Source organism: Parasteatoda tepidariorum, chromosome 5, assembly GCF_043381705.1.
Source record: "Parasteatoda tepidariorum isolate YZ-2023 chromosome 5, CAS_Ptep_4.0, whole genome shotgun sequence".
In the NCBI taxonomy this organism is placed as follows: domain Eukaryota; kingdom Metazoa; phylum Arthropoda; class Arachnida; order Araneae; family Theridiidae; genus Parasteatoda; species Parasteatoda tepidariorum.
Window position 1 is genome coordinate 84,930,328 of NC_092208.1, and position 17,100 is coordinate 84,947,427.

The window sequence follows — 17,100 nt, forward strand, 5'->3', positions numbered from 1 at the left end:
CACAGAAGCAATGGCGGACAACATCCAACAGCACATTGAAATCAGCCAAGATTTTGATTTTGACATTAAACATAGCTTCTTCATTAAACATAGCACTCTTCATTTAGCTCAGCCATAATGTGTTTTTTCTTGGACAAAGTCATTATTTGTTCTCTAAAACACTGGTCGACAATAACAAAATCAATACAAATTCAAAATAAATATTTGTTTACGTTATTAACGCATGCGCAATGAGAGATAATGTCTGCGTTGGGCCGACTGCTCACGCTGAGCTAACAAAAAAGTATTTTTATGGAGTCAGCTCTACGTCAACTTTCCACTGACGCCCAGATAAGGCGCTTGTCCTAAGAAACCAGACCTTAAGTAAAATCATTTAAAATCTTAATTTAAAAAAAATATTTATCAAGTGTTCATTCACTGGTGTAAGCAGTTAAATGTTTCAAGGGCGAGCATAAGTATGACTTGTTGCAACGTGCGTAAATATTGTGTTTGGAATTATTATGCTTTTAAACGCAGAGCTATAAGCGATAAGCAGAGAGCTCGCAGCACTTAACTATACTCAATACTTATGCTTTTATGTCGACTTTGGATTCGAATACGATTAAATAAAGATATATTTAAAATATACGTGAAATATCTCTTACAATTCAGAAGTGGGATAAAAAGAACGGTAATTTGTTGTTTATGTTTCTTTTCTTTCTTAATTTACGATGTCATATTTATCTAAAGTACGTAAGTCAGAGTTACGGGTTATTGCAATGGAACTTGGCAAAGAAGTACACGATGTTTTTTAGGTTGTAGATCTAAAAAACTTGATTTTAGATAGTAAAAACTGTGATGAGGATTTGCTACAAGGAATGATATTCAATTTAAATGCGGATAGAGAAGCAGAGGCCGCCGCTGCTAAGAAAGCTGCTGAGGGATAAGCCGCCGCTGCTGAGAAAGCTGCTGAGGGATAAGCCGCCGCTGCTGAGAAAGAAGCTATGCGAAATCATGAATTAGAAATGAGAAAATTGGAACTAGGGAACGTTGGCACTGGCACTTATTTACCTATTGATTCGCCAAAACCAAAAATAGACTGGCAATCTCAGTTAAGGTACTTTGATTCGAAAAATGACGACATAAGTTTATTCTTAGTGCATTTCGAAAGAGTAATGAAACGAGTTAAAATGGAGCTAAATTTATGAGTGGCTTGTTTGACTAGAGTTTTACCAAGATATATAGTTGAAATAATTATGCGAGAATCAGAAAAATTAGCGGAAAACTATTCTCATGTGAAGGAATTGTTACTAAAACGATATAAATTCGCATAAAATTAAAATTGATTCAATTATTAAAATATATTCGCAAATTGATTAAAATATATTCGCATAAAATTAAAATTGATAGTACTTGGCGAGAATACTATTATGAACTTGAAACATTTTTTGATAGATGGATAAAAGGTTTAAATATATAAACAGTGGAAGATTTAAAAAATTTAATTATATCAGACAGAATTAAGCAAAGTGCACCAGCAGCAGTTCAGGAATATTATGTCAGTGAGTGGTCCTTGTTGAAGTCGCCAATGTTATTAGTGAATAAAATTGACGATTATATTGAACTGAAAGAGTTGTACAAAAATAACTCTCAGGTACCCTCTCTATGTGATCAATTTGGAGTAAAAGGAAATGATCCAGTTATTAGAATCAAAGGGTTAGAATCCATAATATGTTATAATTGTTCTGAAAAAGGACATTATTCTCGTGACTGCTCTAAGCCAAAGCGTCCAAAATTCTGTAAATTTTGTCGCACAGAGGGACACGGTACAAAAGATTGTCCAAAGAAAATTAGCAAACCGTCAGTAAACGTTTCAGCGCTATCATCCATTGAAAATCTTACTACTAGTAACACAGTTCTTGTACATGGGATAGCTTCAAGTGCTTTAGTAGATACAGCTGCAGACATATCAATGATTAAATACACATTCTCTAAAGAGATAGGAGTCTATAATACGCATAATGGTGACGTTACTATCATACAAGGAGTTGGTGGGTTGAGAAAATCATTAGGCGCTTGCGCAGTAAAATATATTTTGATAAATAATAAAATATATTTTGATAAATAATAAAATATATTTTGATAAATTACTTATAATTTATTTATTATTATTACTTTATAATTATTACTTAGCTAAATTATTTTGTCCTCTTTTATCATTATATGCGTCGTTAATTTGTGAATAATTGCAGTGTTTATGTTTAGATTATTTCCATTGGAATTTAAATGTATATCATACGATTCTGAAACAACTCTTTAGAACCTATTTTAAAATAAAACTTTTATCAATGTGCCAATAAAATCAATAATTGTATCTTTTCTGTCATGATCTTTTTATTTATCTCATATTCACTTCCTTATCAAAATGTATAATTTGTTACATTCAAACATATGATTAAATCTAATTTTGATTTCATATTAGAAAATAAAAAATTGAACACTTAAATAAGGTTTATTCTTTTGATTAAAAAAATAGTTATAATGAATAAGATTTAAAATTAAAAGAAAAAAGTTACTTATTAAGTCATTTTCTATTATGAAATACACATTACATAGCTTCATGAAAAGCATCAAACAGTCCAGTCATACATGTTCCTTTTATTGAGTTATAACGTGATAAATAACATTGATTTATTGTCATGAAAAGATAAAAATTCAACACTTAAAAATATTTAAGTGCCATTAAATTAGCTAAAGCAAAAATATTTTACGTGGCTCAAAAGTTTCAATTATTTATTATAGTTTTCTCTTAATACAAATCTGAATACCGCGTTTTCTTATGGTTCGCCAACACTTCGGAGGATGACGTAACAAATCTACTGTACTAAGATTGATTCTCGGTGGCTATGGAAATTCGGTGGAACGACCCTGACATGCTTTCGTTCGGTGGGATGCGCTACTAAAAAAGAGTTTTGCTTAATTTAATAATGTAAAGCAATCTAGATGGACAGCAAATAATAATAAACAAAAAGAGAGGAATCATATTATTTGTGTCGGTATTTGTCTGAAACATTTGTGCACGATTTTGTATCGGTATTCAGTACTGATTAATTGATGCCTTTTTTTTCATCCAGTATGAAGAACGGTTATTCAGCTAGTATCTAATATCTTTTTAGTGTGATGATGTGTGATGATGATTTATGTTTTAAAAATTAAATTTCATAGTTCAAGCTTTTTAACTAAAAAAACAAAATTGCACTCTACAAGTCAATAAATTAAAATTTTAAAAACCAATAGTTGACATGCAATTTAAACTATATAAACTATTTAAATTCCGAATATTGTATTGTTTTTATGTCAAGTTTATTTGGATTTATCTTTCTGACTGTTTTCCATACTATTCTTAATTTTCAAGCGAAAAACAGTGCATGACGGGGAAAAAAAGAAAGACATTCGTTTCAATTGATCATTGATTTCACATGAATTAAAGTTAGTACAAGAGTGATTGTTGTTTTGCAAAATAATGATCAAATCGTCATTGATTTCGTATTCAACAATCATGTGATTTATGGCATATTTACTATCCCCAAATCAAAATTTTTGATGGTTTTCCATTGATGGGCCGACATAATCTTGGTGGTAAACATCAATAATTCCATCATGAACCATTATATTTTTTATGGTAACCAGTATAAGTAAGTATAATCTCAATATAGCAATTCGGACTGATTTATGATGGTGCAACATATGAATAGCAACTTGTTGTGATGGTTTGTTCATGTTGAAACATCCCGAATTTCCCTCACAGTATCTTAGAAATCAAATGGTGGAACAATCATGAGCAACCATCATCCCAATTTAAGAATTCAGGCTGATTTATGATGGTCCAAGATAAAAAAAATCCGAAAATTGTTCAATTTCTGAGAACTAACATGAATTCCCATTAAACCATTATGGTAATGTATACTTGGAGCCATCATGAACCGTCACGGATCATCATGGATTGTTGGTCCATGAGAGTCGAACTTCTCTTGATGGTTAACCATCATAGTATTAAAGTAACATTTTCCATCATAGAATAATGGAAGTTTGTTGGCATATCAAAAACCATGAGGGCATAACTGAAAATGTTGGATGATGGTGACCATCATGAATCGCAATGAAGACAACATAAGCCATCAAACTTTTTGGGTGGACCATCAAGAATTTTGACTGGGGTCTTCATGCAATGGCATACTTATTATCTGTGCAATGGTTTCAGTTTGAATGTCCGCAAGGACTATATAGCAGTGGGCAGAACATTGACAATTATTGTAACGAATTTAGGATATCTTGCACATTATTATCACAGAAGAATAAATTTTGCACTATACTTGGTAAATAAAACTTTTTTGCTGCCGTTATTTTATTTTTTTGTACTTTGTTAGATTCTTATTTTTGTTTAATGTAAACTTGATTCGCATCGAAATGCCAAGAGCCAATCTAAATTTAAAAATTCGAAGAAAAAAAATCATTGAATATTAAATGAGTATAGCTCTTAGGAATTTTGATTTTATGGGATGAGATACTCGAGGTGGCTACTATTTTTGTATGCGTAGAACAAATATAAAATTGTGGAAAAAACTCACAATCAAAACTTAAGCTACATACAAATTAAGAAAGAAAAAAACCCCAAAGTCTTGATTGTAGTAAAGCATAGTCTTTTTTCAGGAGCTGGAAATAAATTGGTGAGAGGGAAGTAAAAACTAACAATAGTGTTGTTAGAAGTCTGAATGAGTGAGAAACCAGGGAGATTTAGAATTATAAAATAATCTTTAAAAAATATGATCTTGGGTAAGGTTGAGGAAAAATTATGGATATTAAGGGAGAGTTCTCTCCTATAGGGTAGAAATATTTTTATTCTGTGATTAAATTACAAGATCCTGCAAGAGAAATTTTTAGAAGTTTCAAACGCCTGAAAATTGTTCTTCTATAGCTCTCTCCGCTGGTATCTTCCGAACGTTAAAGTTATTATTTCCATACCGATAATTTTTTGATTATTCTATTCTTTATACATTTATTGACCCTACGGACGCATTGTATTAAAGTCGTAAGAAATTTTCTCTAGATTTCAAAACTGCCAGCAGAAATTTATTTATCGAAAAACATGAAAATGGATTAGCAAAAAACTGGATTTTTCCAGGTTTTTCCTAGAAGAAGAAGTTTTCGGTTGAAATATTTCACAGAAAAAGGTTTTGGTCATGAGAAACGGATTCGTGGGCAGCACTCTGAGAAAAAAAAGTATTTAAAGAAATTAATTGAGTGGATTAATAAGAGTAGTGACATCAGTTCAGACGTCTCTGTTATTTAGGTGTTGTTTACTTTTAAAATATTTTTTTTTCTTACTTTTAAAGAAATATTCTATTACATATTTACACCTGTTTACCTACATTAGAACCTGTAAAATCTTGGATGGATGAGGTAAAATAGGCATAGATTTAAGAAAGAGGTGTATCTATGCGTAAAAATTATCCAAGTGATATAAGTCGAGAGCAATTTGAAAAAATCAGACCAATAGTAGAGAGTAGCAGGAAGAAAACAAGACCAAGAAAACTTGATTTATATGAAGTATTTTGTGCAGTCTTATACGTACTAAAAAGTTGTTGCCAGTGGAGAATGTTGCCCATGAGTGTTACAAAAGCATTTTTTTAAACAGCTTAAAAACAGAACGACAGACTACTTAAAGATATTTATCAAAAGTATTTAAGACATTTCCAACTATCTACTGTCCTAATTCTTCCTTTTCTTTCTATTTTTAAGTACCCAACAAGGTCAATTTATGAAGAGCTGTACTCCATGGATTTCGAAAACTACTCCAAGTTCCTTCAAACGTCAGGGGATTTGTTGTCTTTCTGTACTTTGCGGTTCAAGGTGAACGATATTCGTATATATGAAGACTGCTGGTACATAAATTTTTGATTTCTTTTTTTACCAAAATTCTGATAAATTTTCAAAATATCAGACTGCTGATAACCATCGCATAAAACATTAACTGTAAATATTCTCTTTTTCTGGAACAGAATGCGCTTAAAAACAGGAAGGGAAAATATTAATAATAACCTACGAGATCGATAAAAACCTATGCTCTTTCTCAATAGAAAAAGTGTCTATGCAATTTTCTTTCTCTCCATACTTATCCCCTCTTTTGTACTATGGTTTCTCAAAGAATGGCTTTTCCTGAAGACTGTACATTTCAGTATGAAAATAAAATGAGATAGCGTGGGGCAAAAATTTAAATTTAGCGAAGTTATAGAGACGGAAAAATAACTGGCAAGAATGGGAAATATGTGATTTATGGCTCTTTAGAATTTAGTATTTTTTAGAGGCTTTTCGGAATTTATGAATTACAGTAAAAGCTTTTGAAAGGTAAATGTACTTGTAAATTTAAGTACAATCTTAAAATTTAACCATCCAAGAAATTAAAACGTGAATAAATATAGTCTCTTAAACAATTGATAGATAATATAAGCACAAAATGCACGGGATATTTTTAACATTCCGTTCTGGTTTTTGAATCATGTCATTGTTTTCGCTCAGTTCTCCTTCCACGCAGAAGGTTACAGAACTGAGGTCATTAACTGAACTAATTAACTTTTAATGGATGAATAAATATAGCAGCAAAAATAGCAAATCAGACTTTCAAATGATATTTCCGCATTGTGGAAAATTGACATTAAATGTGACTTTTTAAATGCCAAATTCCACTTTCAAATTTGTCTTACAATACATTTTGTGTTTTCATTATAAAATTTTTTTTATAAGGACAAAAAATTTGACTGAAATCAGCCGCATAGTTCCTGAGAAATCAATTTTTGGAGCAATTCCAACAAATCAATGCCAACAAACTTCCATCATGGAATAATGGAAGTTTGTTGTCATATCAAAAGCCATGAACACGCGACGGAAAATGTTGGATGATGGTGACCATCAAATGCTGATGGACAGTCATGAATCACACTAAACGCAACATAAACCATCGAAATTTTTTGATGGTACCATCAAACATTTTCACTCCGGATAGAACAGGTTTTGGCTTAGGTCGGTGAAAGAAAAGGAATATTTTTCTTCTGTCTATTATGTTAGCCCTAGAGTGAAGAGAGGCTATACTCTCCTTAAAGCGTGCTATTCTTGTTTCCAAAGCAGCAGGCGGCTTTGGACTTTGTAGCGGAGGGAGTTCTTACATTGGATAAACTATAAATTTTACTAAGCATTAATACAAGATTTCTTCTATTAAATTACAAAATTTCTTCAATTATAGATTTAGGAAAACCACCATTTGGAGTAACTTTGTTAGTAATTTTGATATGATAATCATAAGTAATAGTAACTGAATGCTAAAATTAAATTTTACCTGTATGATCGTATTACTTTTTAGGGATTATTTTACACTTTCAATGTTTAATCCAAAAACTGAGTCTCCAATCGTCAGTGCCTGTTATACTTTCAATTCTATGATAGGAAAGCCTAACATCAACTCAAAAACTACACATGCCGGGGCTTGTAAGTAATTCTATCTATTATCTGGAATCAAAGCATAGTTTCTTATAAATAAAGCTTAGCCTAAGACGTTTTTGAGAAAGAAAGGTGCTCTGTCTGATCAGCTTTTTTATTCTAAGAATTCTTGCCCTGAACTGCCATCATACGTGGCTAGAGGCGTATTATAATCTATTCAAAAACACGCGAAGAGATAGCTTATAGTAAGGAAGCAGCCATAGCCATACACGACAATTTGCAGGGTATGGGCTCTTACACAATTTTATTCCAGATGATGTGCCCTAACTCCTCTAGAAGTTTGTCGCAACATTTATGCAACCCTTCGTTAGATCGAACGTTTTTAAACTTGTATATTTCATTAAAAAATAGTAAAAAAAATGTCACTTAAATTATCTGTAGCTTGGGGAGATGAACCACGGTTGCAAATCTGCAATTGCAATTGCAGATTTGAAATCAGCAATGAAGTATCTCATGCAACAGCTAAAAAGAAAAAAAAAATGTTCTTTAGTGTTATTTGTCAAATTCATCTCATACGATTAACATACAAACAAAATATTATAATACTGCGATTAACATATTAATGTTTTTGCATAACATTGCAGTAATAATATAATTTCTTAATAAATGTTTTCTTTTCCTTATTATTTTTTTCTTAAAAAATATTGATTTCTAAGGAAAAATATACGATGACAAATAGGAAGCTATCACAAGGTCTTTAAATAGAGCCTGCTTTTCTTTTTTTAAAAAGAGAAAAGATTTAATTTATGCATTTTTGGTAGAGAATAGAAAATATACAGGGGTTGGACAAAATAATGGCAACACTTCTATACTAATATATTTTTTAATATTTCTCAAGAAATACTTCAAGAATCATTTTATAACTTCAGAAATATTTAGATCAAGCCATTTCTCATACTTATCAATGATGCTTTAAGCTTTTAAAGGTTAGAGGGACCAACAATAAATTACAAACGGAAAATAGTGTTTTTGAACAGCTTGGCCAAAAAATGTGGCATTAAATATGTTGTCACTTTTAAAAATTATTCTGGTTAGTTTATGCAATAATTGTATAAAATTTCGTACGCCTAGCTTAGATTTTTATGGAGATATGGAGGTTTTCATAAAGAAAATTTTTTTCTTACTTTTCATGCTATAACTTTAAAAATATTCAATAAAACTTAACAACATTCTTAGAGCAATTTAAAATTAATTAAAAGATTTTTGGTTAAAAATTTTAGAAGGATTCTTTGAAAACTGTGCAATATATAGCAATATATAAAGTAGTTCTTTTTAACGGGGCATGCACGAAAAAAATGTTAAAACTTTTTTCTAATTTTGTAGTGAATCGTATTTAGCAACTAATGAAAAGTTCAATCTGATTATCTAAAATATTTAAGAAATTTCGAAGAACTTTAAGTTGTTTTTGTACTTTTTCAAAGAAACTCAAGAGGATCAAGGGTTGAAATTATTGAATTTTAAAATAATCAATGAATTATGACGTACATTGCGATATGCTTTAATATTCATTAAGGATGACCTTGATTGAAATGAAAGCTCGGAATTTCTTAAATGTTGAAGAAAAGAAAGATTTAATACAACGAAAATCCTTCGCCCTAGGAGGATTAATTCTAGGTTGTTGTTTAGATAAGAAGAAGAGGCATGCCAGAAGAGTTTCTCCTAATTTAATTATCATATTCACTTCAAATTCAGACATCAAATAAAAGGAGAAACTGGTGATTCAACCTAAAGTGATACTTCATGGATGACGAGCAGACAAAAAAATTTTATTCTCTTAGTTAAATGAGACAATTAATATAAAGTTCCGTAATGCTGTTACAAGTGACTGACTTTTGTTCCAGTGACTAAAAGAGACGATCGCCAAGATGAAAACAAAGAAACACGCGTCGTCTTCCAGACTGCGTGTTTAAATTTTTAACTACATTTTTCTAACTTAAAACTACAACTTCTCAAAACAAAAGGAAGAGAAAAGTTAATTGATTTCTATATTACATTTCCTTTAAATTTAAATTGGTTTTACAAAAATATTCAGATACAACGCAGATGCAAAATAAAAGACGGAGGATAAAAATAAATTTAAAAATGTAGTAAGATCACATTCGCAGACAGCGTATATTCATCGAGTGCCGCTAAGAGAGCCCAACATTTAAATAAAAATCTCACGAAAAACATCAATTTGAGGGGAGAAATGCCACTGTAAAGGCTGAAAATATTACAAAAATATCTGGCTAATAAAAAAATGAATAAAAGAAACAAAACTTCGCGAAAATTTAAAAAAAAAAAAAGCACGAGGTTTTTATGAAACAACAGAGTATAAAATTAGAATAAAAAAATTACTTTAACTACTTATATGTCGCACAGGTTTAAACTAATTTATTTATTTATTTTATTTTAAGGAGCAAATTTTGTAAGCAATTTAAACCACTCTAGAAATGTTGTTAAATTTCTTGTTTAATTTTTAAGTTAAAGCAAAAACACGTATGACAAAAATAAAAGAGTTTTATAAAAATATCCGCATCGCCATAAATATTTAGCTAGTCTTACGAAATTTAATGCAATTATTGAATTAAATAGCAAAAATAAATTTTTACAAGTTACAAATTTAATTCTCCATTTTTTTTCAGCATAGGGTGTTTAAAAGCACTATTTGCCGTTGGTAATTTATTGTCGGTCGATGCTTATAACTTCAATAATAAGTAAATAATAAGTATGAAACATAGCATGATTTCTTTTCTCCTTACGGCAGGCTCTGAACTTTTAAGTTCTTCGCCTATGAGAATGCCGGAAGTGTTACTCATTTCACGTTACCCGGTGGACACCTGTGAACCTAAGTCACGTAGCAACATTACCCACGCCACACTGCCACAAATATCTGCTCATAGGGAGGGCCACATTCACACATTAGAGAACAACACACAGAGAGAAACATCCATGCCTTGAGCGGGATTCCAACCAGCAGCATAGCATGATCAAAACATCTTTGAAGTTATAAAATGATTCTTTCATTAAAATTAATACTGGAATTGAAATTCTTTTTGCCTACTAAATTCCACAAAACTTTTATGCAACTCTGCAATTTACAAGTATTTTGTAAAGTTACGCAACCAGAAATCTTTCGAAATCTATATTTTAACATAGTGCGCTTTTAACCCGTTATCTGCTTTTGACGAAATACCACGCTAGATGGCATTTTGTGCAAGTACTTTTGAACGTAATATTCCGTTACGAGGAAGTCCTTTCATTTCCTCTTGCTTTTGATGTATCATTTTGTGCTTTCCCTTTTCAAAAAAAGTTTTGGAGAAGTATCTTTAAATGGATACTTCCAACTGTTATTCGTTATCGCAAACTAAGCGATTTTTCAATGATTATTTTCTTTAAACTATAAACTTAGCAGCTTAATTTCCAAAATTTAATTGTCAAAATTTATATTTCTATAATTAAAACAAAATAGAAACTTTTTTTTATACAGTATTACTTAACCAAAAAGATCTAATTTAGAAATTAATTGTAACTTATGAATATATAAACTGCTATTTTTATTTGTTGGTGTTGCAATAAAAGCTTTGTAAATTTCCAGATTTTGACCTTACATTGAACCTCTTCCCTGATACACATCCGCCATTTATCAATGAAACTAAAGCACAAATCTCATTCCACAATCCTCGACAGTTAATAGATCCCTACGAACAAGGATTTTCAATGGAGCAGGGGAAAAACTATGCTTTTCGCCTAAAAAAAGTAATTAAAATAAATTTCAATTTCTTGAATGCATAAAAATGAGTTTGATACAATTAACTTAATAATTTCATTATCTTGAATAATAATATTTCAATAACATTATAATAGTATTCATTATCTTGAATGCATAAAAATGAGTTTGATACAATTAACTTTATCTTTAATTTTCAAACAAGCAATAATAATAAGCCACTCTTCACACCGCAGACAAACAGGATAAACTTTACAGTCTTGGAAAGTATTTTGAGCGACATCTATTGTGCGATTGAGAAGTCACAAAAATTTATTATTACACACTAAAAAGTATAGAAATCGAAATTCGAAAAAGTGTTCACTCATAGAACCTTGAAAAAGTTATAATTTTCATTTATTTATTTACTTTTATTCTGATGCAGGACTTGTTAAATTATGTTTTTTCAACCTCAGCTTCAAAAGTAATATAGAATTAGAAAGATTTTCTATATTGATTAAAGGAATAGTTTGCGAGTGTTCACACATATTTCTCATATCACTCCAAAATATTTTGTACTGAGGTTCTAAATTTTGGGTAGTGGGTGCAAAGAAATTTTTTTAGCACTGATCTCAAAATCATTAAAAAATTTCATTTAATCGTTGTTGAAGAGTGGTTTGAAAAAAGATTTTTTTTGTTTGTTTGTTCAGCAGTGGGCGTAAAGTAAATTGCAAGCGATTATGTTTTTTTTTTTAAATATTTAAAAAATAACGTCAATGATGTTTGCTAGCTTTCAGCTTGATCAAACAGAAGTTTACTTTAAAATTTATTATCTGTTTATCAATAGTTTATTGTTATTTTATTTTCTGATTCTATGTTTCAGACTAAGTACATCAACATGAACGCGTATTAACGACAAGGACTTCGCAGTTTGAATTGATGATCTGAAATTATGTATTTAATTTGCTGATCAATAACACGATCTATAAGAGATCAGCATGAAAGATTTGGTCACGAATAAAAAGAGGTTAACACTAGTCCGAAATCTAAGGTTTTTGCTTCAGGATTTAATGACAAATTCATCACTTCTTCTGGCTCTGATTTATATAAACCATGCTGAACCCCTCTTGCTTTTATTTTAAATCTGTAAAATAGGTGTGGTTCATTTTATTTTACTCAATGTGCTTCTTTTTATGTATTCACCTTTCATAACTTCTTTCGTTCTTCGTCTTCTGTTCTTCGTCTTTCGTTCTTCTGATCATTAATTTCTCATTAAAAAATATTTTTTCCGTTTAATCAACTAGAAAGATAAAGTTTTTTCTTTCCCTTACTCATCCTCTTTCTGAAATCAGAAAAAAAATTCTCCTTACGTGATATGATTTTTTTACTTTGAATTAGTTACACTTAAATGATTTAATCATAGAAATAATATAGAATGCATGGGGAATAATATTTTTCTAAATTCAGAATTTAAATTAAGGAGAAAATTTGGTGAAAAATTCTTTCGTTATATGGGGAAAAAAATTAATGAATAATAGCAAATGTAAGGGCTAAATTTTCTAATAGGGATTTACTTATTTATTTGTAATTTAATCTAATTTTCAGAAATTATGAATGGTTATGAGAGTTAATGCAAGAACTCTAGCTTATTCACAAGAGTAACTGTTTCCAATTTTGAAAGAAAATCGAGAAAAGCGTGCAAAATGCAAAACAGAATGCAAAATTAAATTCAGATCTACTTCGAGCAATGCATCATTCAAAATTTCAAAGACTGTTTTGCTATTGCACTCGATCCTCTTTGTCGTTGTTGTCATCTTGAGGAGGACACTTCATGGCATATTTTTTGTGAGTGTGAGGTCTATTCTGCTCAAAGAGCATTTGCATGAAGCATTTGGGACAGCATTGTCTTAGGGTCTGGGAAATACAAGATATTCTTGTCACATATTTTCTGAACCTTGTTTCAGCTTTAAAGCTTCTCCGCAAGTAATGATCTATTGCTTGGGTACAATAGACATCTAGATGATGTGTCGTCGGAGCTGCTTAACTTATAAGTCTGAACATAAGTTTTACATTTCGCTCAGTTGCTATCAGAAAATTCACCTAATACAAATTCTTTTTGTTCTGAGCATCAGAAATTACGAAATGTAAGCTTTTAGACTTTCGTTTCTGTTGAATTTTGAGCTTAGTTTGTTTCAACAATTACGCGAAGAAAAAAAATCATTCAGAAATTTGCAAACATGTATTTTTTTACTGATCATGCCTATAAATGCACTCACATGTTATTACAGTTTTTAGTTCCTGTGAAAAAATCATTTTATTTATTAATATAATCATTAGTGTTATGAATCATTATTGTAATAAAGATCGTTTTAATAATGAATTTTCTTAAAACAGCATGAAGAAATACAAACAAAACAATTCCTCATTTGTGTATATAGTAAACGCGCACACCGCTGGTGGATGCCGAGGGCGGTGTCATTAGTTAAACTTTGGAAGCTGACAAAACTACCGGCGTGCATACGCAGCAAGATGAACGTTAAATCAGTCGTGTCTGAAAGATTCTTTGTTTTTGAGAGTGGAAGTTTGGAAAGAAAGAATGTATCAACTCAGACTCTATCATGGCCATGACATATACATAACATGGTCGTCAAAAGTCCCTAAAACGGGGCTTGGTCATGAGTGGGTGATATATTATATAGCAACGTCAGGTGTGTAAACATAGGTATAAATAAAAAAAACTGTACTTTGTCAGATTAAAAACTTTAAAAGACGTTTAAACTAACTTGTCTTTTAAATTTATTTCTGTCCTATTAGGTTTAGCATAAAAATACATAGAATAAATTATATCACATGCCTACAGGACAATTTCAATTACGTAAATCTGATTACGAAAAAATTTGCAATTTCTGTAAAACAAATCTTTATTTCTTCTAAGCTATTAGTCACAACGGTTCGAGACTTGTTTTATTCGATTCAGTATAAAATAATACACTGAAAAATGATCTCAATTATCTAGCTAGCAAACTTATACATACCTCTTTAAACTTCCTTCTTCCCCATAAGAAAAGACTCAATATCTTAAAATCATGTACAACAATATCTTAAAATCATGTACTAGTAAAAATGTGCTTTATTCACTCAGTTCACAATTGTTATACTTTTTAATACTGCACTGTTATGAATAACTAACAAATACTTAGATAGAAAAGAATCTGCTGCCTTATCCATATGACACAAATTGCATTGATTATTTGGAAAAATGGAATACAAGAGGAGGTCACGGACCTACAAATGAAAGAGTAAGAATCATTTCTTTTCTTCTTATTCAGTAGTTCTATATTTTTATTATTATAAATTGATAACTAATAGTAAACAATAAGCTTTCTTTGCACTATAACGAATCTTTAGTGTTTGGAAGTGTTCAGAAGATACCAGAACTTTTTATCAACATAACTTTGTTTATTTCCTTCATAAACAACTAAAATTCTAAAAAGCGTTTTACAAAATAAAGTCCATCATCAAAGTACGTAGAAAGATATCAGTACTTCGAGACTCGGTGGTTTAGGTTCAGCACACATTTCCGGGTGAGAGCTGAAGTCGAAGAGGCATACCGATCGACGGTGCGCTGCTTTTTATCTTCCTCGAGAGTAGGCGCGCGCCGTCCGGGAAAGCTGATTTGCATCTTGAGAGATCGGCTTCTTCCAGCCGCGTTGAATTTTAATGAAGATGACGTTCTCTGTGACGTTCTATGTGATGAGTCTTTGATGACGCCACAGGACTCCCCCACCAGTCCAGAACGCTGAGGTACGGGAATCCGGAAACGGTCGTGTCGACCGGACCGAGTTGTTGTGGACGTCTTAAGAGCAGGCTTCACGGGTTGCATCGGCGGCGGGATGACTGGAGCCTCTTAAATCTGTGAAAAAGAATGGGCAGGCTTAAGTCTATCAATGGAGGTCCATCTCTTCTGAGTTCCGATCTGGATTTGAAAAAACTTCGGCTTTCGTTCGATCACCGGATAAGGACCAATGTAAGGAGGCCGTCACGGATGAAGACATGCGAAGTGTCTTTCAGGGACGCATGGACAAATATCTCCGTTGATCCATGAGAGACGTAGGTGTTGGTCGAACCTGCCGGAAGTGCTCCCTTAAGGATAGTAGTAGTTGCTGTGGAGACTCCGTACCTGAAATAGAAGAAAAAAATCGCCAGGCAGGCGAAGATTACAGCCGTATACCAGCTCTGCTGTTGAGGTGTTAAGATCTTCCTTTAAGGCAGTTCGTATTCCCAGGAGGACGATCGGCATTTCTTCTATCCATCTTTCAGTGCCGGTGAGACTGCACCTGAGAGCTCCCTTTAACTGCCGGTGAAAACGTTCAATCATGCCATTTGCAGAAGAGTGGTAAGCTGTTGTTCTATTACGCTTGGTACCCAGAGACTTCGAAAGCGCTAAAAATAAATTACTTTTAAAGTAACGACCCTTGTCAGTCGTGATAATCTCTGGTACACCGAACCGAGCAACCCATCCTGAAAAGAAAGCGTTAGGAACACTTTCGGCAGACTGATCTTTCAGGGGAATAGCTTCAGGCCATCGAGTGAAGCGATCGATGCCCGTAAGGATGTAAGTGTATCCTTGCGACGGGGGAAGTGGTCCCACAATGTCCAAGCGAACGTGTCGAAATCTGTCGATCGCAGTTGGAAATTGACCAAGAGGAGTTTTGGTGTGCCGTGCTATTTTTGATCTCTGGCAATCCAAGCATTTCTTGTACCATTCTACACAGTCTTTCTTCAGAGATCTTCAAATGTATCGCTGTTTAACAGCGTGAGTAGACGGTCTGGAGCCTGAATGAGACAAGCTGTGTATTGACTTGCACACAAGGTGTCTCAAGCTCTCCGGAACATACAGGCGTATGTTACCCGTAGAGGTATCACAAAATAGCGGTAGATCACTTGAGCTAAAAACGATTGGCTTGATCATCAAGGAAGAGTTATATTGTAATTCCTTCAGCTCAGCGTCTTTTGATTGCGCCTCCGCCATTGCTGCGTAATCTATCGTACTAGATAAATCTATCACCTCAATACGAGAGAATGCATCTGCGACAACGTTATCGCTGCCTGAAATAAATCGAATATCAGTAGTATATTGACTAATAAAATCTAAGTGCCTGAGTTGACGGGGGGAAATTTTTTCGTGTTTCCGGCTAAAAGCAAAAATTAACGGCTTACGGTCAGTAAAAACTGTGAAGGACCTACCTTCCAGTGCATAATGAAAATTTTTGATGGCGCTATAAATTGCAAGCAACTCTCAGTCGGTCGTAAGTACTGTATTTACTTTCAGCAGGTGTTAAACGACGAGAAAAAAACGCAAGTGGTTCGGTCCTACTAGCTATATGGTGTTGTAATACAGCTCCTATGCCAAGGTCTGAAGCATCAATTGAGAGAGAAATTTTAGCATTAGGGTATGGATGCGCTAAAAGTGCAGCGTTTGCGATTGATTGCTTACAAAGTAAGTAGAAAGACATCAGTACTTCGGGACTCGGCGGTTTAGGTCCAGCACACATTTCCGGGTGAGAGCTGAAGTCGAAGAGGCATACTGATCGACGGTGAGCTGCTTTTTATCCTTCTCGAGTGTAGGCGCGCGCCGTCCGGGAAAGCTGATTTGCATCTGGAGAGATCGGCTTCTTCCAGCCGCGTTGCATTTTAATGAAGATGACGTTCTCTGTGATAAGTCTTTGATGACGCCACAAATCTTTGAAAACTACCTTTGAAATTTAATGTTATGTTTAAGATGTGAGGGATCGGGTTTGTTATTCTCTGTTATTATTTAAGGTTAGAATTAGTTTTCACCCTTATCATATTTCATTATTTTTTTGAGGGCGGGATAGCCT

General features: G+C 32.6%; 1 protein-coding gene across 1 annotated transcript; it reads right to left on the minus strand.

Moving 5' to 3' along the window:
* Positions 1–12,997: 12,997 nt before the first annotated feature.
* On the minus strand, positions 12,998–16,773 carry LOC122270090 (protein NYNRIN-like). The gene is made up of 4 exons (XM_043046184.1): positions 16,545–16,773; positions 16,117–16,327; positions 15,450–16,008; positions 12,998–13,132 (listed from the first exon to the last, which is right to left on the minus strand). Exons 1-4 carry the CDS (start codon positions 16,771–16,773, stop codon positions 12,998–13,000), a joined length of 1,134 nt encoding a protein of 377 aa, XP_042902118.1.
* Between the last annotated feature and the right edge of the window lie 327 nt (positions 16,774–17,100).